Source organism: Hyperoodon ampullatus (assembly GCF_949752795.1).
Source record: "Hyperoodon ampullatus genome assembly, chromosome: 6".
Taxonomy (NCBI): domain Eukaryota; kingdom Metazoa; phylum Chordata; class Mammalia; order Artiodactyla; family Ziphiidae; genus Hyperoodon; species Hyperoodon ampullatus.
Window position 1 is genome coordinate 113,555,429 of NC_136919.1, and position 22,912 is coordinate 113,578,340.

The 22,912-nt window shown below is 53.1% G+C and overlaps 1 protein-coding gene across 1 annotated transcript in view; it reads right to left on the reverse strand.

Moving 5' to 3' along the window:
* Positions 1-22,386, reverse strand: part of PEBP4 (phosphatidylethanolamine binding protein 4) — a gene marked incomplete at both ends in the record, with an annotated part of 209,922 nt that extends 187,536 nt beyond the window's left edge. Inside the window, 2 exon segments of the mRNA XM_079706748.1 lie at positions 16,744-16,870; positions 22,268-22,386. Of these exon segments, the coding sequence (XP_079562874.1) occupies positions 16,744-16,870; positions 22,268-22,386 (246 nt within the window).
* Between the last annotated feature and the right edge of the window lie 526 nt (positions 22,387-22,912).

Sequence of the window (22,912 nt, forward strand, 5' to 3'; positions counted from 1 at the left end):
CAAATTATTGAACCCGAAAGGGAATGTGTAGTGGGGACCGTAATTCTTTAGCGAAGTCGGAGAGAAGTGTGGGTACCCTTGGCACCAATACTTGTGATGAACGTCTGAAGTAGGGGATGGTCTTGTGGGACTGAGCCCTTAACCTGTGGAGTCTGATACTAAGTCTGGGTAGTTTGGTGAGAACTGAGTTGAACTGTAGGGCTCCATGTTGGAGAGACGGAGAGCTAGCTGTCGGTGTGGATAAAACCCCGCATTTGGTGTCAGAAGCACAGTGGGAGAAAACACTGGGGGCCCCTGAGGCAGCCTCCAGTGTTCTGATTCCCTGTCCTAGAGGACTTGTCATCAGGGCTACCTGCCCCCAGGGCCAGGCTGGACCTGCCCACAGGGGCGTGGCCTTAGCCACTAGAAGCCCCAGAAGCCCTGCTACAACATGACTCAGCAACTCCTGCTGCCACACTGAAGAAGCGCCCGTAGGTAGCAAGGTCACCGGCTGTGACAGATGTTTACAAGGATGACATGGAATCATTTAACAGAGGTTAAACTATGTTCGTTGGATTGTTTAAGAAGGCAGGGTTGTATGTAGTCTATTTTAGAGAGACCGCCATACAAAATGATTAAAATAAGAAGTTGGAGTATGTCAACGGGCAAAGGTCAATTATCCAGAAGGTGAGCTTAGAAAGAACGGCTCACTCTCCAGCATGGCATCCTTGCAGTGCCATTTTTTTCAAATGACTCCAAGCCCGACGTCATTTCCTGAGTAAACCACCCCAAGTTCCCCGGGTCCCCTGGCATGAGGCACAGTGTTCCCGCGGGCACTTGTGACCTCGGTGAGGAGGTGACAAGCCCCACCTGACACCTTCTTACCCTCTCCCGCAGGCTGCAGCCTCTCCCTACACAGCCTGGGTGACGTGGACACCCAATTCTGACCACCGCTGTCACGGCCCCAGTCTCTGTCCAGCTCCTTTCCCTGTACAGAAGGGACAGAGAGCCGTGTTGGCTTCCCTAGGGTAAGGAACAGCTCCGTCTGCCTGCCTGGGGTTCCAGTATTTCACAAATGTTCGCAGAGCCCTGTGGGTTTTGCTCCATAAATAGGTAAGGCAGGTTGACCAAAGGCAGACCCCAGGATCCCTGCTGGAGGAAAACTGTATATGACACAAAGTTTTTCCAGCAGAGCAGAAGTTCCAAACTCAGGGACCCTGGATCCCACTGGGCTCACACAGGCTGTGGGTGCAGTGGAGGAGGGCATCAAACCCTGCACCTCTCTCATTACGCTGCACGGACCTCATAAATAGGGAGAATCAGGTGACAAGGCTGAAGGAGCATCAGGTGAGACAGACCCAGGATGGCAGTGATATCTCAGGCACAAACGCCTGGGACTTGGATTTCATCTCACGCTGACGGTGCCTTACATTCTCAGAGCTTAAGTGGGAAGAATCACCCCAGGAACTCTGAACTGTGAAGAGCAGAGTCCATTTGCCTGCTATCTGAGAGGCAGCCATGATTTTGTGATTAAACACACAAATTTGGGAACCAGACAGCTGGGCTTCAAATCCCAGCTTCATCACTCACCAGCTGTGTGACCTTGGGCAAGTTGCTTAAACTATCTGTGCCTCAGTTTACTCATCTGTAAGACTGGGATAATAATGATTGTGAAAAGTAAATGGGTGAGTATTTCTAAAGCGCTTAGAACAGTGCCTGGCACATGTCACTGTGCTAAATCAAACAAAATAATCCGGCCAAGGCAGGGGATTGAGAAGATGAGGCATATCCAATAAATGTTTTGGAGGCTCAGATGCGTGGATTCTGTCTCCTAGCTGACTCCTTGCCCCAAAGGCAGCAACTCCTGAGTGGGGCTGTACGGGAGGGAGTGCACGAAGGGTTAAACCCCCAAGTGAACAGAAAAACAAGTTCCATCTGGTCCCTGGGACAAAGCGACAGCCTGCAAAGCCCCCAGCCCGGGCTCCTGCTCAAAGGACACATTGCTTTTTAAAATTCCAACTTGTGGCTGCCTCGATCTATAAATCAACCAGTTCTCCACACCCTAGAGCTCGGAGCAGGATTCACAAATGGCAGCGAGACATTCGTGTTCCGAGAATAGGCGTCTGCAAGTGCCTTTGCACTCGGGGTACCCAGCCCCCCGGCAGCTTCCTGAAAGGCCCTGGGGCTAGTGCTTCAGCCTCGGCTCCCCTTCAGAGCAGAGATTGCTCTCCAGGGGGTAAAGAGAAGGCAGGCAAGACGGCATGAGGTCAAGGCTCAAACTGGAGCTGGGATTTTGCTTAGATGCCTCACTTCAGCGAACTGTCTCTGGGACTCAGCTGTATCAGTTGTTTGCCCTACCTCCCCATGCCACTGCTGGGACCCCATCCTTAAGTGCCAGGCTGGGAGCGGTGAAAGGCTGATTAATGAGAACCCTCAGGACTCCACAAGGCAATGGGGGAACCCTTTCAGAGAAGCAGTGGGCTTCTTCTTGGTTCCCTGGCTGATTTGTGCATGGGGCAGCTTGTGCCCAGGCATCCCCTGGGGGACACAAGGTCCCTCCATATGTGGAAGGGGAGAGGGAGCCAGAATGAACCCCCGGGTCCTCCTGTGGGCCTTTGCCTGAGGCAGGGCCCTTCAGTTTTACCACCCACCCTGGACGCATGCCCACGCCTGCCCTGAGAACACTGAATCCAGCCGTAGCACTAACCCTGCAGAGCAGGGAAGTAATTCACAAAAAGTTGGGCAATTCAAAGTTACAGTTTCCACAGCAACCAGCACTCAGACCATTTGGGTAGCTGAAGCCTTTTCCTCTTAGCATTCACTTTTTTCCTCTCCCCAAATAGCATTTTTTCTCTTATTATTACAGTAATACACATTCACTGGAGAACATATGGAAATTACAGACAAGTGTAAAGGAGAAAATAAAAATTACCCTTAATCCCACCACTCGGAGCAATCCAATGTTAACATTTTGATGTATTCTTCATTCGTCTAGTTTTTTTTTTTTTTTTTTTTGCCTGCATGCATAAAAAGATATAATTTTTGAAAATTGGGACTATAGTGAAATTACTGTGTTATCATTTGGCTTCTTTCACTTAAAAACATATTGTGGGGCTTCCCTGGTGGCGCAGTGGTTGAGAGTCCGCCTGCCGATGCAGGGGACACGGGTTCGTGCCCCGGTCCGGGAAGATCCCACATGCCACGGAGTGGCTGGGCCCATGAGCCATGGCCGCTGAGCCTGCGCGTCCGGAGCCGGTGCTCCGCAACGGTAGAGGGCGCAGCGGTGAGAGGCCCGCGTACCATAAAAAAAAAAAAAAAAAAAAAAAAAAAAAAAAAAACATATTGTAAGACTTTCCAATAGCCTTAAATATTCCCTGAGAACATAATTTTTAATAGCTACGTGGTATTTTTTCATATGGATAGAACATATTCTATTTAACCAATCTATTGTTGAGCTTTTTTTTTTTTTTCTTTTTTTGCGGTACGCGGGCCTCTCACTGCTGCGGCCTCTCCCGTTGCGGAGCACAGGCTCCGGACGCACAGGCTCAGCGGCCATGGCTCACGGGCCCAGCCGCTCCGCGGCATGTGGGATCTTCCCGGACCGGGGCGCGAACCTGTGTCCCCTGCATCGGCAGGTGGACTCTCAACCACGGTGCCACCAGGGAAGCCCCTCCCCTCACGTTTTTAATGAACTTTCTTCTGTCTATAATCACCCATTAACATCCTTTGCCTCCTTCTTCTATGCGGTATTCATCTTCTTCTTATTGATTTATGAGCCCTTTATGCATAAAGATAATAATCCTTTGCCATATTTATGGCACATATGTTCTCTCAGTTTGTCGTTGGATTTTTATTTTGTTTATGGCATTTTTTAAAGTGCAGAAGTTTCAAATATTGTTGTAACTCACATCCATCCTTCTTTTCCTTTATGACTTTATCTTTTGATTTTTACGCCCAGGCAGACCTTCTCTAACCTGCAATCCGATAAATATTTATCTGTATGTTGCTTTTCTAGCCATTTTATGGCTCTGTGGTTTTGATTTCACACTGACTGCTCTAAAATGCCTGGATTTCTTATACAGGTGCGGTTCCGCATTTTCTTGTCTAATGGTCCTGAGGCTGGAGTCTGCAGGGCCAGGTTAGAGATGGTTGCCAGGGAGATGCAGGAATTGACCTGCTGCTCCTGCCTTTCAGGAGATCTCAGCCTTGCAGGCACCTTTCCATGGAGTCCTGGTTTTTGCTAGTGAATGGAAGAAATGAACAGGGAGGAGGAAATAGCTGTTCCACGATTACACACTGAAAAAGGTACACCTCACGTGGCTTTGTTTCCCATCTGAGATGGGGAGGTGGAGGATGGGGAATGCCAGATGCATGGAGAGCTGGCGAGCAGCTTCCTCCTTAACACGTTAGAAATCAAGGGAGTAGATTCCAAACCTGAAATTAACCATCACTCTACTTGCAAGAACTAAAGGCAGTCTTGCTGGCATTGCATTTCGCCAAATACCAGGTTTGCGTAAGGAAGAGGTACAGGGGGCTGGGGCGGGGGAGAGGGAACCTGGGACGTCAGCTCCCCAGAGCTGTGGACCTTCTCTTCAGTCCAATCACCCAAAGGGCCCCAAGAGTCAGTGAGTACCAGGCAGGATGCTGTGATCCCAAGCAGAGGGTGGTTAACTTCGGACGCCATCTGGGAAGATGCTGCCGCAGACTGTGCCCCCACCACCCCGTCCAGCCTCAGGAGATAACTGCCTTCCTTCCATTGTCCCTATTTCAATTCAACGCCCAAACCTTTTTGCCAAGGCTGTTTGCCCAGTTACTAAAGTCATCTCTGCATGTGCTGACAAGGCAAAGGATTTATTCATTCATTCCACAGGTTTACTAGGGTCTATTCTCTGCATGCCGCTGTGTCCAGCCATGGTGGTCTATTCCTTTCCAACGAGGGATAAAATATTTCCCTCCCATCTCCGGCTCTCTGTTATCTCTCCTTAAACCCCTAAAAAATCCTCGCAACCCTCTGCCTTGTATCCCATGTCTTCTAGTCACTGCCCTGCCTCAGCTTTCACGTTGCAGGATGCACTAGTCACCTGGGCGTTGGAGAAGATTATTATAACTACCACCACCACCATCACCATCATCATGTACTGAATGCTTCCTGTGTTGGCACCGACAGGCTTTACATACATGTTCTCTCGTAATCATCGTTCAATAATCTTCATTCAACAAGTATTTATTAAGTGTCTACGATGTGGTAGAGACTGTTCTAGTGCTTGGGATACATCAGCAAATAAATCAAAGATTCTTGCCCTCATGGAGCTTATATCCCAGCTGTGGGGTGGAGGCAAGAATAGGCAAAACAAACACATAAACATAATAACGAAAGAAACCGTGTGTAGCTTAGAAGGTGATAAATATGAGGGAAAGAAGTAGAGAGGGATAAGGAGGCTCAGGGCTGCCAGGGCCGGGGTTGGGGAGGCCTCCTTGAGAAGATGACATTTAAGCAGAGCCGGAAGGAGGTGAGGATGTGCGCCGTGACTATGTGAGGGGGAGGACAGACTCCGGCAGAGGGAACCACCGTGCAGAGGCCCTCAAGCATAGCTGCTGTGGTCAAGAAGCAGACGGGAGTATCTTCCCTGGTGGCGCAGTGGTTAAGAATCCACCTGCCAAGACAGGGGACACGGGTTTGAGTCCTGGTCTGGGAAGATCCCACATGCAGCAGAGCAACTAAGCCCGCAAGCCACAACTACCGAGTCCGTGTGCCACAACTACTGAAGCCCGCGGGCTGCGAGCCCATGCTTCGCAACAAGAGAAGCCTGTGCACAGCAATGAAGAGTAGCCCCCGCTCTCTGCAACTAGAGAAAGCCCGCGCGCAGCAACGGAAGACCCAACGCAGCCAAAAATAAATAAATAATTCATTTTTTAACAAAAGGGAAGTTTAGGATTGATGACTGATCGCTCATCTTACCAGAAATGGATCTTAGACCCACTTTAAGGTGAGGAAAAGGAATCTCAGAGAGAAGAAGTAACTTGCTCGAGGTCACGGCGTTATGAGCAATCAACTAGGATGTAAGACAAGGTCTGTGCAAAGCCAGAGCCCTGGATGCCTCTCATACCAGCCCTCGGGCTCCGAGCGTCTGTGAACCAGGGAGTCAGCTCCCACACCCAGCAGCTCCCAGTCCTGCCAGACGCTTCCTACTCTGCAGGTCAGGTCTGCAGGCAAGCAAAACGGGATGAACAGAGGGCCACCAACACAATTTAAAACAACTTTTTACTACCAGGTGGGATGTGAGGGGCGTTCTCTGTGTGCAGGTCTGCCTCTGCCCTCCTCCTTGCCTTCTAAGCAGCTGTTTCACCCACCTCAGTAGGGGCCTGGCCCCTGAGGGCATTTCAAGTTCATGGCCCCTAGTGTAAGGAATTCCAGTCCAGGCATATTTGTATTTGAATAGAAGGGTATTTCCACAGCCAGCTGGCAAAGGAGAGGTGAGCAAGGGGTGCAGAGGCGTGCACACTCAACCCAAGTCAGGGACCCTCTGTTTCTCCATTACCAGGCAGCCGTCCCACAGCCCTGGCCATTGCCTGCCTGTGCCTGAGACCCTGGCCGCCCGGCCCGCTCACCACGATGGGGCAGGAGGACGGTGGCCTATCGCCCCCTGGTGTCGGCTCTTGCAATTGCAGCTCCAGGAGGTAGAGGAGGCCATCGCCTTCCAACCAGCTGGGCCTGGAGAGCCACGCCTACCAGCCGGGCCTGGCCCTGCTCCCTCCTGGCCCTCTGGGCGTCGCCTGCCTCTAAGGGCGCGTCAAGGATCTCTGCATTCCCGACGTGGCTGGCAGAACTCAGGCCTGGGAATTAGAAGGTCCGATGGATTCTCCTGACTTTACCTTGGGTTAGTGGTACAGACCTGCAGGTGGGGAGGAAACGGGCCCTGATTTGTTCACACTTCTGCACGCCCCCCCCCCCCCAATCTGTCCCTTTGCTAAGTCACTTGACATTGCTGGGTCTCCATCAGCCCATGAGGGCTGATGAACAAGAGGAACTCCACAACCCACTTCTTCCCTGTGTTGGTTTAGGAACTGGCTTCTTCCTGGACCTGGAGCCTGCTGGCAGTCAGGAAACAGCTCAGGCCATTTGGGGTGCACTGCAGGTTACCCTCTACCGCTTAGGTGGTGGTGATGTGGTATGGTCAGGGTACGAGCTTTGGAACCCACACAGACCTGGGTTAAAATCTTGACTCTGCTGCTCATGAGCTATGGAATCTTTCTGTGCCTCAGTTTCCTGACCTGTAAAATGAAGGTAATCATCCCCACTGTGCTGGTAGCTGTAAGGTTTTAGTGCAATAATGTCCATAAAGCACTTAGCACGGAGTCTGGCTGCGTGGAAGACGGTCGGTAAATGTCACCACGGACTATATACTCGGGACCATCGGGATGGAGGGGGCACGGGAAAGAGCAGGGTATAGGGGCCAGAGCATTCGAGCTCTGGTCTCATCTCTTAACATCTCTGTGTGTTAGAGCAAACCGATGTCCACAAGGTTGTGATGATACTTAAATGAGGCCTCGGGCTCCCCATCGTGGGCAGAGACCCCTGCCTGGCCCACCTCTCAGGACTGATCCGAGATAAGGACTGTCAGGACAGGGAAGGGTCTTTGAAAATTGTAACACATTCTTGTTGCTGAGAGACAGCCCTGCCCCCAGCACCCTCCACTTAGCTCCACATCGGAGCACGAATCTCATGCCCAGGGAGTTGCCTATTTTCTTGCCTGTCTCTCAAGCATACAAAGGTCTCTGCCCACAGGGGGTTTACCTTGTAGCTGGAGAGACAGACAAGAAAACAAGTGGTGAGAACGCTGAACTTGACACCACGGGCAGGCGTAGGTGGGTTTTGTCCACTCCTAAGTGTCCAGTTAAAAAAAGCAGAACGCCCAGGAGGGAAGCTAAGCCACAGGACAACTGGCCACTGGCTTGGGGAAAGATAGACAGTGTTACCAAACTTTGCACAGTGAAGAAAGTGCTAGAACTGGAGCCCCGGGTGGTAGCCTAGGCTATTAATCCAAAAAGCCTACATACTGTGTGATTCCAACTATATGACATTCTGGAATAGGCAGACAATAAAAAGGTCAGTGGTTACCATGGGTTAGGGAAGAGGGTGGGATGAAAAGGCAGAACACGGGGGTTTTTTAAGGTAGTAAAAACACTCTGTATGATGCTGTAATGATGGATACTTGTTATTATACATTTGTCCAACCATAAAATGTCCAATACCAAGAATGAACCCTAATGTAAACTATGGACGTTGGGTGATTATGATGTATCAGTGTAGGTTCATCAGTTGTAACAAAGGTACCACTCTGGGGCTTCCCTGGTGGCACAGTGGTTGAGAGTCTGCCTGCCAATGCAGGGGACATGGGTTCGAGCCCTGGTCTGGGAGGATCCCACATGCTGCGGAGCAACTGGGCCCGTGAGCCACAACTACTGAGCCTGCGTGTCTGGAGCCTGTGCTCCGCAACAAGAGAGGCCACGATAGTGAGAGGCCCGCCCACCGCGATGAAGAGTGGCCCCCGCTTGCCGCAACTAGAGAAAGCCCTCACACAGAAATGAAGACCCAACACAGCCAAAAATAAATAATAAATTAATTAATTAATTTAAAAAAATATTTAAAAAAAAAGGTACCGCTCTGATGGGGGATGTTGATCGTAGGCGAGGCTTTCTGGGGGAAGTCTCTGTCCTTCCCACTCACTTTTGCTGTGAACCTAAAACTGCTCTAAAAAATAAAGTATTAAAAATGAAATAGACATATAATTTCTCTTGAGCTGTTGTTTCTGCATCTGTAAAGCAGAGACAACCATGCTTACTCTGCCGGTCCCATGTGGTCATGGTTAGGGGTCAGATGGGCTCTAAAAAAAACCCTGTGTGCTGGCGGGGCGTCAGGAGTTCCCTGGTGATGGAGAGAGACCCTCAAAGTCCAGAAGGCATGACAACTGCCCCGCCGGCCCCCAGTCCTTGCCCCCAGGAGGGCTCAGACTGCAGTGGGTACCTTGTCCCAGCAGCTGCTCCGCCAGCAGAGGCCCTCCCCACCTCCTCCTCTCCCCGCTCACCCCCAAGTCCGCAAGTGTTAACAAACAATAAAGGACATTATGACTCATTTAAAATTCCTCACAGGCTTTCCCTGAACTCCAGCCAGAGGAGGCAAGAAGTCCCTGCAGCGTTCAAAGTTCAAGTGTTTGTCCCTCTAAATGGCTCCGACCGAGGCCGGGCAGCTACTTAAAATCCAAGAAGCCTCTGCTCATGTTCCCAGCAGACCGCCAGGGACAGACCCCAATCATACGGCAACCCCCGCTCCACCCCTCCAAAACACACACTGGCTGAACGACCTTTTTTCTTTAAAGCAGGATGCAAACCTACTGGACTTGCCTTTCAGGCCCCATCTACCCGTCGGTGGAACAGCCCACAAAGTTTTTTCAAAGAAACATTATTTGATCTGAAAAACATCTGGAACCCATTTCCCCAGCACTTGACTGGAAGGTCGCAGCCGACATCACTGAGCAATTACTGCACAGATGCCCTTTTTGCCTGTGCTCTGAGGAACATCCCTGCGGACTGGGAACACGCGGCTTTACTGAAAGGTCCGACCAGAGGTTCTGTAAACCCTGGAGCAGAGGGTATAACGACAGGAAAGGTGGCGGGGGATACAGAGGACTGGAACTGAACATCAAGGCCAGGAAGCTCCCTAACGAAGGCACCCGGGAGCAAAACATTAGCCACACAAGCGCTTCTCCCGTCATCCTCTTAACAGTGACAGCGACTCGCATTCTCACCATTACGAGACGCCCTTTGTGGGCAGGGTGAGGATTTGTTTTTGTGTGTGTCCCTGGCTCCTATGACAGTGTCCGGTAGAGGGACAGGATCTGCTCCAGGGAATGGATACACGCATGACACCCCAAGTCTGGACATCAGGGCCAGTTCTCCAGGAGTTGGGGTAATTTGAGAGGGAACATTTCGAAGGTGAAAGAACAGCAAAACTGGAAGGCAGGAAACCTGCCATCTAGGGCTGGTTGTTCCACTCCCCAGCTTTGGTGAGCGTGTCCTTGACCTTGGGCAGCGTCCCCCATCCTGTAGTTGTGGGGATAATCCCTACTTTGCCTGGCTCCCAATGTTGCTAGGAGGATCGTGTGAAATCCTGCGTGGGACGTTTCTCTACGGCCTCAAAATCGGACTGCAAAGGCTAGAGGTGGTGGTAAGCATCGCTCCTCTTCTACCTGGTCCTGTTGTGGCTGGAGGTGCCCCCATAACAGATGGTGGAGTGGCCTGGGCTGGAGTGGGACACAGCTGGGTGATTTTAGCGGCCTTTGACTGAGGAGGAAGGTTAAAATGACACGGGAGCAGGCTCTCTTCCACGCATGCGTCCTTGCCTGGGTGCGGGGTGCTCTCTTCACCTGCCTGCCCAGGCCTGGCTCCACCTGTCAGCCCCCCTCTCTGCTACCACCACACTGGCTCCTTCCAGAGCCTCCAGAAGCCCAAACCCTTCTCCTGTGTCTCTTGCCCTTCAGGCTACAAAGCAGCCTCTTATCATATGACAACCTATACCGTTTATTATGCTCCTGCCCACTGCCAGGCACTGGGTTACAGTTACACCTCATCAGGTCTTCCCTAAAGCCTCACTATTACGTTGGTGAACCGCTGCCAGTGAACTCCTTACCCTGTCCTGACTTCACCTTTTTCCCAGGCCCACTGTCCTGAAACTCCTCTCCCCATTGCTCCAGAGCAGCGCCAGGGAATTTGGCAAATCGGACGGCTCTTCCCCAGCCCGGCCTTGAAGCAGCCTCTCCCTTGCCTCTCTGACCTGACCTCTGTGGGATGGCCGATTCTGGCCGCTCCATATCTTCTCCCCAAGGAGCCTGGCTACCTTGAAGAATCTACCTCCCCCCAGCCCGCCACCCCTGGATGCCAAAGCTGGGCCTCCAGCCCTGCCTTTTCTTCCCAGCATCAGACTGTTGATCCGCGTATTGGGTGCACGTAGGGGCCTCAGATTCAGTGATGCAAAGCTGCTGCCGCTGCCCATGGTCCCTGTAGATCCAGGCCTTCTCCTGTGTCCCTTGCGTGGGGACAGCACCAGCATTAGGGAGAGTGCCCAGTCACACCCTTCGTCCTGATCATGAACAGCACCTCCCCATTCACTCTCAAAAACGTCTTGTGGGGCTTCCCTGGTGGCACAGTGGTTGAGAGTCCGCCTGTCGATGCAGGGGACACGGGTTCGTGTCCCGGTCCGGGAAGATCCCACATGCCGCGGAGCGGCTGGGCCCGGGAGCCATGGCCGCTGAGCCTGCGCGTCCGGAGCCTGTGCTCCGCAACGGGAGAGGCCACAACAGTGAGAGGCCCGCGTATCGCAAAAAAAAAAAAAAAGTCTTGTTTCAGTGGATGAATTACAGGCCCAGCTTAACCCTTAGCCACCCACCTGCCTGTTGCATAAGCCCAAGGGTCATCCCAACTCTCTTCTTCCCTGCAATCCCCGTTCCTCCACAGTCACCAAGCTCCATGGATTCGACCTCCTTCACACCCTCAAGCTCAGGCCCCGGTCCACGCCATAGCCCTTCTGTTTCAGCAGGCGCTCTCCCGGACTCCAGCCTCACCTTTCTTCCATCCTCCCACCTGCACCTCAGTGACCTACCCAAGTGACCTTCCTGAATTGCTAATCCGATCACATCCACCAGCCTAAAAATCGAACGGTGACGCCCCCTCCTCAGTCTGGCTTCACAGTAAAATTCAGACTCCACACCAGGACCCACGAAGCAGCAACTGTGGCCCCTCAGAGCGTGGTCCTGCCCTCTCTGGAGGCTCATCTCACACCTGGCCAACCTGCTCCCCTGTCTATCCCCTGCCTAGTCACCAGCACAGGTCAGCTGGGGGTCACCCCCTCCTGGAGGCCGCTCCCGGCCCTCGTGGTACCTGAGGTTCCTGTCCTGAAGCACTGACACCACCACGTCCCTGCTATCCGTCCACCTGTCTGTCTCCCCACCTTAGACTTGGGAGCTCCGTGACGGTGCCCTTTATCTTTGAATCTCCAGCCCTAAGAAGGTGCCTGTGTGTTCCATCAGTATTTGTTAGTGAGTCATTTCATATCCCCAGCACCAAATTGCGTGCCGGCGGCTGTCCCAGGAGCAAATGCACTTAGCTGCCCCCGCACGCGTGCACGCTCCCTCTCGGCATCTTTTCTTTCTTTCTTTTTTTTTTTGCGGTACGCGGGCCTCTCACTGTTGTGGCCTCTCCCGTTGTGGAGCACAGGATCCGGACGCACAGGCTCAGCAGCCATGGCTCACGGGCCCAGCCGCTCCGCAGCATGTGGGATCCTCCCGGACCGGGGCACGAACCCATGTCCCCTGCATCGGCAGGCAGACTCTCAACCACTGCGCCACCAGGGAAGCCCTCGGCATCTTTTCCTGAACGAGCCGGGTGGGCCTGCCTCACCCATCAGGGGCTGCTCTGACCAGAACTACCCCGCGTGTCGGCACCCTGTGTCCTGCCTCTGCTAACTACTTCATGACGGCAGCAGCTCCCATTTTTCTGCTCTGTGCATGAAAAGAAGGATGGGAGATGGGTCGGGGAGCTCCGAGGTCTCTTTCATAGAGGAGTGTCTGTGATTCTACCACACGTGGACGTCTCCAGATTTCCAGGGCTCTATAAGATTTGTGCCCAAACTTGTGTCTCTACTTTGGGCCGACAAGGGCAGGGAGGTGGTCCCCAAAAGGCAGCCACACAGATGCTGCAGGCCCAAGGTGACGTGGGGACGTGCCTGCCCAGCCCGGGAGGAGGACACTCAGGGTCACCAGCTTTCTGGGGAGGAGAATAGGGCTGAGCTGAGTCTGACTGGAAAGGACAGTCAGAAAGGACAGGAAGGACAGCTGTGGTCTGTGTTCCTTCCTTCTAATGCAATGCATGTTCCCCACGTAACAGCAATTTCTTCCCTTCAAAAGGATTCCAGTGGGTTAAATTCAAGGTGAAGAATAAGCCCCAGTCGAGAAGCTTCTCGGGGGCCTTTCAGTCTTCACTGGCTTGAGAAGGGGTGTGTTTTGAGATGTTTGCCCCTTAATGTTTGCTGCAGCACCAGGGGAGAAAAGCTTCTTCTTACCTCAGCACCTCTCTCAGCCCTCAGCGGCTGTTGACACCAGGACCATCCACATTTTCCTGCACTACTTTGCCTTCTCGGGAGCCCACCTGACTTCCTCTTCTCTCCCTGCTTCCTCCTACCCACCCCAGACCCCATCCACCCTGGCGGAGGAGAGACTAGTGCTGACCCGGCGTTCTGCAGAGGCGCCAGGACACCCGGCAGCTTAAAGTGCAAACCACTGGGCTCACACACCTCAGAGCTCCCCCTCCAGAAGGCGTCCGTCCACCTGCCGTTCAGGCACTCCTTCATTCATTCATTCGGCCACCTGGCCACCCAGTCAGCCAACACGGGGTCTGCGATGCTGGTAGGGACTGTGGGTGGTTCAAAGAAATACAACACATGGTCTTGCTTTCCTAGAGCTTATAAACTGGTTGACGCTATTGGAGATATGAATAAGCAATACAAGACGGAGGCAAGTAAACACTGGGTTTGGAGGGTAGGGGAAAAACGCTTGGAGAAAGAAGAGACCTTACCGAGATGGGGGTGGGACCCGGAGGGAGGCAGTCAGGGAAGGCTTCTTGGAGGAGGAAGCATCTTGGTAGGGGCAGGGTGTCCCAGAGTACAGGGTCCAAGTCTGGGGAAGTGGCCTGAGCAATGGTGTGCAGGCAGGAAGACCCCTGCTGGGCACAGAGATGCTGTCCCTTGACCTCTGGGTCCTTCCAGGGCTTCGGGGCTTGTTTGGTGGGGGGGCTCCCTGAGCATGTCCACTGGCAGCTGCTGCTTTGGTGGCACTGCTTTAATCCCCTTTGAAGCAAGGCACTGTCCCCACATAGCCAGTCACCAATCTCTTGCTTTTTCCATCAGGCCCTGGCCCAGAGGAAATGCCTTCATTTTCTTCTCTGTTACTAAGGACTCAGGCTCCCCCACCCCCACTTTTGAGGGACCCTGCACCTTCTCTTGTTTTTCCTACCCAACATCCTTTCCCCCTTCTGATAACCTGCACCTTGATTCTCCTTTGGGGGAACCATCCTCTTCTGCTCTCAGCCCTTGTAGATTAAGTGGGGCTGCCCAGCATCACTGTTTGGGTCAGGGATGGTCATGTAATCCAAACAGGACAAGTCTTGGGACCTTTAATGGTTGGATGGAGTCAATCTATTGCCAGTGGGTTAATAAACTAGTAAAACATAACTCTGAAGATGATGAGGTCATCTTTGGCACCACAAGGAAAGAGTCTACTTACATAAAAAACAAGCACAGAAGAAAGCAGAGAAAAGGGACAGATAGATTCCTGGTGATGTTGTTTGAGCACCTGGATCCAGCCATGCCTGAAGTATTCCCTGGAGTTTTCAGTTTGTGAACCAGTAATACCTTCCCTCTTTTTTGGCACAAGCCAGTTGGAGTTGATTTTTGTCACTTGCTACTGACAGTCTTGACTAAAGAAATACTTAACTTGATGAGCACTTTAAATGAAACGACACATGAATAGTCTCCAACATAAAGTAAGTACCACATGATAAATGGAAGCTTTTGATACTTTAGCGGAACCTGCCTTCTCAAAGCGCAAATGTCCATAAACTTTAGTTCTATAGCAGTAGAATACTACTTTTTCTTTCTTTCTTTCCACCACTCTGACCAAGCCATCCTTTGTGAAATCTCTGCCTTCCTTGGATTTCTTAACCTCAGCTCTGCATCCTTCATAAATCTCCAGGTTTTCTTCCCTGCCCCGCCTCTGAGCGGAGACAGGATAGGAGATTTCAGGATCTGGAGGGGGTGATATCTTCTCTGCGTTTTGTGTCCGTACCCCAGGACAATCAGTACCAACTAGACTGGATCAAATGCAAAAGCTTCCCAAACTGGCTTTAAACTTGTCCCTCCTAGGGGCACCAGGTACTCAGGAAAGTCGACACTGCCATCTAGTGGACATCTGTAGCAATATCACATGGGATGGAGCTCTTGGCTTAGACTCCCTCTTGGGACAGTCCCTGGACTGTGAAAGTGTTTGGTCCAAACTCTTCACTCCTTAAGAACAAGTGAATTAAGGGTGAAGGCGACAGTCTTGTCCCATGGGAGAGCATTATACTCTTCCCTAGAGGATTAGGCTCCTTCCCTGCTCCTGTCCTGAGTTACAATGACCGAGGCTTACGTTTCCTCTGCTTGTCCTGCCTGTCCAGGGGTGTGACCCAGCCCAAGGGTTTCCGGTGGGGAGGGCTGACGTGAGCATGTGTGCACGTGCATGTGCATGCGTGTGCATGTGTGCTAGGCTCAGGAGGATTGAGGGAGAGGACACCCAGAAGGCCTCTTCGTGACTTGCTGGCTTAGCCTCCCAGAGGAAAGGATGTTTGTCACGGTTACACACACAACAGCCTGTCAAAGCTTCATGTTCTCAGCCTCATAACTTGAGACATATCACCACTTATCTGTTCCCTGATAGTGAACGGCAGTTAAAGAAAGAAAAATCTCGGGAATTCCCTGGCAGTCCAGAGGTTAGGACTCAGCACTCTCACTGCTGGGGCCCCGGGTTTGATCCCTGGTCGGAGAAACAAGATCCTGCAAGCCCTGAGGTGCTGCCAGAGGAAAAAAAAAAAAAGAAAGAAAGAAAGAAAGAAAAATCTTCCCTTCTGCTTCCTAGTAGTCTGTGCAGCTCCCCACCCTAGAACCTGTTATCTAGTTATACCTGTGTTGACAGCCCCCAGGCTGGGCCGACAGAAGGGAGGAGCCCTCTGTGGACTCTCCCTGCCACGATGAACAGAGGGGACCAGAAGGCTGGCCGCAGAGTGCATGTGGTCACATCCCGACCATGATCCTTCTGTCTCCACGCATTCGTGGCCCGAGTCCTGGACACATCACAGTCCTTGTGCCTAGGCTGACACTGGCACCTCTGACTAAAACACGCAGACAAAGCAAGGGTCACCCTCCACCCCTGACACTTTGGGGGCTCAGCCTAGAGTCAAGGAAGAAAGAAACATTGACCAGGACGCTGGAACTGCTTCCCCAGCAGCTGCAGCCCCATTTCCCAATCCCCAGCGCCCTTCCCCAGGTTTACCACATTGCCAAGCCAAGGGAAGCTTCCAGAACAGGATGGTACCAATCATTTTGCAGCAAAAGGAATAGTTATTTACAATTCTTAAAATGTTTCTATTTTTTATTTCCTACAACTCGGGGCAAACTTCTGAGCGAGTGTCATATTGCGATGCCCAAGAGTCAAGGGCACTGACCTCTGCTTGTTTAGCCTACGTGAGAGGTGCTGCCTGTTACGAACCAGGTCCCTCCCCATCCAGGTCAGTCTGAAAGCCCAGCCACTCTGCACCTTGAGAAACAACTCCCCACAGGCCCCTCTCTCCTCCTTCTCTCTGCCGACTCCAAAGTACACCCTGGCTGGTCGCCACATTGACTGAGGAGCCAGGCTCAGGGGCCCAGGAGAGGGAGAGGCCCCGGCGGAGCGGCCCCTGAGCCCCACCAAAGCTCCCGCCCGCAGCCCTCCTACCCACCCCAACCTCCTTCAAGGCGGCGGGGCTGCTCTAAAGAAGGCACATGCTTATGGCAACGGCCATCTGGTACCACCAAAGCAAACCCAGCTGGTTCTGCACGTGGCTTCATGTCGCCCAGATGAGCAAACCCAGAGGGAAGCCGAGACCCATGACACTCCCATCCAGCCAGGCTGGCTCACTCACGTCCAAGGCCTCAGGGAACTTGACGATCGGCTCGGTCCAGTAGGTGATCTTCTGTCTGTAGTTGTTGCATTCCGGAACAACCATGCAGCTGAGGTTCCCCAACTCTGGGTAGAAAACCTTAAGGCCCCTATGGAGAGAGGGAGGTGGTTGGCTCATCTCAGGATCTTAGGGGAGCCCGGGGTGCGTAAGGCTTCAGTCTGACCTGTGTAGCCTAAGAGTTACTTGACCACTTGTGCCTCAGTTTCTCTACCTGTAAAATGGGGACACTAATAATACCTATTTGTAGGGTCGGTAAGAGGAGTAAAATGGTCATTCGTGTTTACAACAGAGCCTGGCAGGTCATCAGGGGTCAGAAAGTATTCATTACTGTCAGTGTTTACTTCTCAAAAAATATATACATCCAGAGGCAAACCTGGTCAGTGTCTTTAAAGTAGGACTGGGCGTATAAGAACAATATATTCACATTGCTTTTCTGGAATGTTCTTATTACATAAAGAAAGGTTTAGCAAGTTAGCACAGGCTTCTTCATGGGCACAGACTTCTCCGGCCCCTAAATAATCAAGATCCTCTCCATACCTGCAAATCTCACCAGTAATTAAATAACCCACTTCTTTGGGTGATGCATTGCCCCTACCCTATGCTCTCAATCTGCCATTCATTGTGCTTTCAAAATGCAAATATCTCGGGCTTCCCTGGTGGCGCAGTGGTTGAGAGTCCGCCTGCCGATGCAGGGGACATGGGTTCGTGTCCCGGTCCGGGAAGATCCCACATGCTGCGGAGCGGCTGGGCCCGTGAGCCATGGCCGCTGACCCTGCGTGTCTGGAGCCTGTGCTCCGCAACGGGAGAGGCCACAACAGTGAGAGGCCCGCGTACGGAAAAAAAAAAAAAAAAAAAAAAAAGCAAATATCTCTCCGGGGGTAAAACATCTAGTCACTAAGTCTGTGGTGTGCATCCATTTATCTACTTTCTCCCTGAGAAGCCCTGAACTGCACAAGTGCCCTGAGAACTGGGCTTGCCGTGCAGGCTGATCCCACACCTTCACCAGGGGTAGACGTAAGAGCTCACTTGTATTTGAAACTCAGGGATGGAAGCCAGGCTTGCAAATAGATACAGGAAAAACATCTCTGTGTCAACTTTGTTTTGTTTTTTGCTTGCCCTTGTTCCCTATCCTACTGTCACTCTTTATCACCAAGGCCCGGGGTCATTTGGTTAAGATGATTCACTCAGCCTTTCCAAAAGCCCAGCATGGCAGGCCAGCTCCACGGTGGCCAGTGGTCACCCGGAGCTGGCCACGTTTCCTGCTGGGGGTGATGCCTGAAGGGGACCCCTGAGAATGTCACTGGGAGAGTAGATCTGGAGGGGACCTCCCGAGGTCAGGACCCGGCAGAAGTACAGGGATCACCTCCTGCTGGAGAGTCCCTCATTCCCCCTCCCACCACCCCACCCCTTCCAGTGCTTCCTGAGGTCCTGCCTTGGGCAGAGGTAGCCTGAGTCTGCAGACCTGGCAGACACAGGATGCTTCCTCAGACCGGCACCCCGAAGGCCAGGACTCAGGCCCCTTGAAGCAGGACTATTCACTGAAGCCACTTTAACTCCTTGCAAGTTTACAGTAGTGCCTTTCCAATGGCATAGTTTTAATAGCTCTTAAAGAAGTTTTAGAGGATGGGTTTTCATTTCTCATCGCGGCAGCATTTTAAGGACTTTTTGGTTTGTTTTTGCCACAACTCCCTGCCACTGTAGCTGTCGAGATCAAAGGCTGAGAGAGGGGACCCTCTACTGGCAGAGAGATGGAGATTCAGCCCACAGCCCGGAACTGGGAGAGGCAAGGGGTGGGGAGGAGGGAGACTGAGGACCAGAGGGGCCTTCCCCAGGGAACAAAAGTGCCTCCTCTTTTTATCTCAGTAGAACTGCTACAAATGTTAAAACAGTTAAGCAAAATCACCAAGTTGACGTTTGGTGAGTGGGCCTAAAGCCCCAGAGAGTGCCTTGATAGGGTACATGCCAGGGGACCAGGAGTGAGGTCTGTCCCCCCAGGCCCCCGTCATACCCACGGAGCGCTGCCTGCCCAGGGATGGAAGCCCACATGTTGCCTGCAAGTCACATCCTTCAGATGAGACTGCAGCCCCAGCCAACAGCTGGACTTCAGCCTCCTGAGAGCCTGGGCCGGAGGTGCCCAGCTGGGCCATGCGCAGAGAAACCGAGGCGATAAACGTGTGCTGCTGCTAGGTTTGGGGTACTGTGCTGTAGGCAATAGAGAAGGGCTGCATAGTCTTGTCTGCACTTCCCTGTGACTGGATGGTCACAGAAGTCCCTTCAGCATTGTAAGAACCAGATCAGGTATGAAAAAGGCTCCGAATCCCAGCTGCCCAAAAGCGAGGGAGACCAAAAGGCCCATGGAGGGAAGGCAGCCTTCACAGAGGCGCCTGGGGGCTCGGGGGGCACCCCACCCTCTGCTGCGTGGTTCTCAGTGTGGGTCTGTCTCCAACTGACTCTTCTCGAAGGCGGGGGCCCAGAACAAAGCCCCTAAGGAGGAACTGAAGGATGGGAGGTGGATACCCAGAGAAGAAAGAGCAGCGGGTGAAGGCGGGGGGCATGACCTCTGTGTCCAAACAGCTGAAGGACCCTCCAGAGGAAGAGAGACTAGATTTGTTCTATGCAGTGCCTGGGGGCAAAACTAGGAAGCATGGGGTGAAGTGAAAGAAAGGCAGGCCCCGCCTTGACATAAAGGTGTTCCCTCTGAAGGGGGAAGCTTTTCAGCACAGAAGAGAGGGCTTTGGGAGGCAGGTCCTGGTCCCTGGGAGAGTCCACTGAGGCCACCAGTGCGGAGGCAGCAGGGAGAGGGGTGTTGAGTAGATTCACCCATTGGGTCCGGGTTGGACGACTATGGTTCTTTCACTTCTGAGGCCGAGCCTAGGGTTCTGACTCTCAGAGTTTTTGTCAGTCTAGTCTGGCTTTCTCAGGAGGGGGTCAGGTATTATTCTGGAAGAACTTTTCTCTTAACAATGTTTCCCCACTGCTTGTCACAGCACAAAAAATTCCTCCCTTATAGATTAATATCTTTAGGTATTGAGTCCTAACTTCAAGAATTCCCTATTAGACTCTAACAATACCCGTGAGAGGAGGTGCTTTTCCGGGGGGGAGTCTCTTGATGAAGTCAGAAGCCTGAGCTGAGCAGGGCTCTTGGGGAGGGGGCTCCAGCATACTGATCTCTCCTCTGGGGTCTGATATGTCCTTGATGTGTTCTCATTCAGTGATGATCTTTTACAAACAAAAGCCTCCCTTGTGCAATGATGATTTACAATCAAAAGCCATTGTCCTAGCATGCAGGCTTAGTGCTGTAAGTCCATGTTTCTCAAACTGGGGATCTGCTGGTGTCTTCTAAGAAGTCCTGAGAATGACTCCTGCAATGGACTGAAAAATTGTTATGTTGAAATCCCAGCCCCCAGTGAGATGGAATTAGGAAGTGGGGCCATTGGGAGGTGCTTAGGTCATGAGGGTGGAACCCTCATGAATGGGATTAGCACCCTTTTAAAAGAGTCCCCAGAGAGCTCTCTCACCCCTTCCACTCTGTGGGAAACAGCAAGAAGATGGCCGTCTATAAGTCAGGAAGCAGGTTCTCACCAGACACAGAATCTGCTGGTACCTTGATCTTGGACTTCTCAACCTCCAGAGTGCTGGGAAATAATTTTTTGTTCTTTATAAGCCACCCAGTCTGTGGCATTGTGTTATAGCAGCGCAGATAGACTAAGAGAGCTCCCCTTTACTTGAGATGCTCTGGGCCCTGGAGGAAGGTGAGCAGCTAAAGGTGGGTGGGGAAAGAGCATGAGTGTAGTCACACGAGGGGGGTTGAATCCTAGCTCTGCCACTTGTCAGGTGTGTGAGCACTGTGGGCAAGTTATTTAATCTCTGGGGATTCCTCATCTGCAAAATGGGGATGATAACACCTACTTGGTGGGTTATGTTAACAATGAAGTAAGTGAAAGATTTTAAATCACCAGCAGAATTCCTGGCATGTACCAGGCACCCCAGAGCTCCGCATGTGCCACAGGCCACCAGGGTGCCAGTGTGTGGATGTCTGCAGGGCTGAGCCTGGGGCAGCTGGGGTGCAAGCTGGTCTCCTCCAGGGACCGTACACATGTGACATGTTCTACGTGTTCCACAGTGAACTTACACAGATGCTCTGTATGGGGCTGTGATCATAGCCCGGCCTGGCCTTGCCCCGGGCCTGCTGTCATCCCCACCTTGCGGGGCTTGACTTGCCTGCCAGAGGGAAAGGTCTGTCCGCCCCTGGGATGGTCCCACTCAGCAGAGCACCCAGAGCATTGGTGCCCACATGGCAGGGGCAGCCGTTCCCTCCTGCCCCACGCAAAACTGCACCCAGGACTGCTTCACCAGAGTTAAAAGATGTATTGATAGGAACAAAATCAGTGTCTATTTTTTGGGGGGGGGAGGGGAATTCAACTATCTAACTTTTTTTTTTTTTTTTTTTTTTTTTTTTTTTTTTTTGCGGTACGCGGGCCTCTCACCACTGCGGCCTCTCCCGTTGCGGAGCACAGGCTCCGGACGCGCAGGCTCAGCGGCCATGGCTCACGGGCCCAGCCGCTCCGCGGCATGTGGGATCCTCCCGGACCGGGGCACGAACCCGCGTCCCCTGCATCGGCAGGCGGACTCTCAACCACTGCGCCACCAGGGAAGCCCTATCTAACTTTTTTTTAAGGGAAAACATTTTTCTTTCTAAAAGTCGTGTCTGTAAGAATTCAAATGTACTCAAGGAGACAGCGTAAGAAGTGATAGTCCTTGACCCGCTCTCACTTCTGATGGCCTCAGTGGGATGCCAGTGTCCTCGGCCACCAGGCTGGCAGAGGGTGTTGGCAGCAATGTGGCCTGGGCAGCCCTCAGGATGGCCCATGACTCCAGGACAATGAAGACTGGCCTTTCTGACCCACAGCGGGTGAGGAGAGAGCTGACCTCCGACGCAGAGGGGGGGGAAGCTTGCACCGTTGGAAGGGACACAGCCAGCCTCCCACGCCCAGCCTCTCCTTTGAACGACGTCCAGTGGCCACACTCCTGCCTACCCTGACACTCCAGGGGCCTTGTTAGAGAAAAGCAAACAACCACCTCTCACAGGGAGGGTCCCATCACACACCGTGTGTCAAATGCCACTTTTCTTTAAAATGCCACTTTGTTGGGGGGAAGGAGCCTTCAAGGCTGTAGGCAAGGATGGTCTCTCTTGGGCTCCCAGCAGGGAGGGTGAGGCCAGCCCCACAGGGCCCCTCCGGTTTGGAGGCCCCAGGGGGAGCCGGCCAGAACCGTGTGCCCTCCTGACCCTGGAAGAACCGCCCTCTGGACGGACGGCCCGGGCCTGTCTCAAAGTCCTTTCCTGGATGCTGTCCTCCAGCCAGGTGGCCCCAGAGCTGACTCATGCTCTGCCTGTCTACAGAGGCCGCCTTGTGAGGCAGTGGCCCTCGGTTCCCGGAGCCCTCCTCCCTCTGCCCTCTGGGGTAGGGGGGCCGCCCAGCCTTACTTGCAGAGGACAGCGTCGTTGTCAGGCAGGGCCTCATACACGCACGGGTCCTTGTCCCCCTCGTCTCCAGTGACCACCATCGTGAGGCCCAGGAGCAGGGCTGCCACGGCCAACCTCATGGTCCAGCTCTTGGGCACCTGGAACGGAAGGAGCCCGTAGTGCTGCTGGCCCTCTGCAGGGGGCGCCCTTCCCACCCTGCAGCCCCCAACCCCGGGGACCCACCTGGTGGGACAGAGCCCTCTGCTCAGCAGGGAGAAAGGTGGGCGCAGCCTGGGCTCCGGCAGCTAATCCGCCACCGGACACAAGTACCTTGGGAGGCCCTGGGCCTCCTCCCAGCTGGACTGAACGGACAGTCGCGGCCGAGGCCCCGCCTCCATCAGAGCAGGGCTGTGCCGTCACACTGTCCTGCTGCCAGGGCACAGAGCAGGCTGCAGAGCGGGAGGGTTTATACAAGCCTCTTGCGAGGCCCTCGTCCTGCACACACACACACCCCCAAGTTGCCCCGTGCGCGGTCAGTTGGCTGAGGGCCAGCCCGCTCCTTTGGCTTTAAGGCAAACCCTGGGAGGCTGGTGACCCCCGGCTTCGGGTTCTGGGGGTGCTGATGAGGGCCCCGACTTGCTGGGCTTTCTAGGAGCAGGAGTGAGG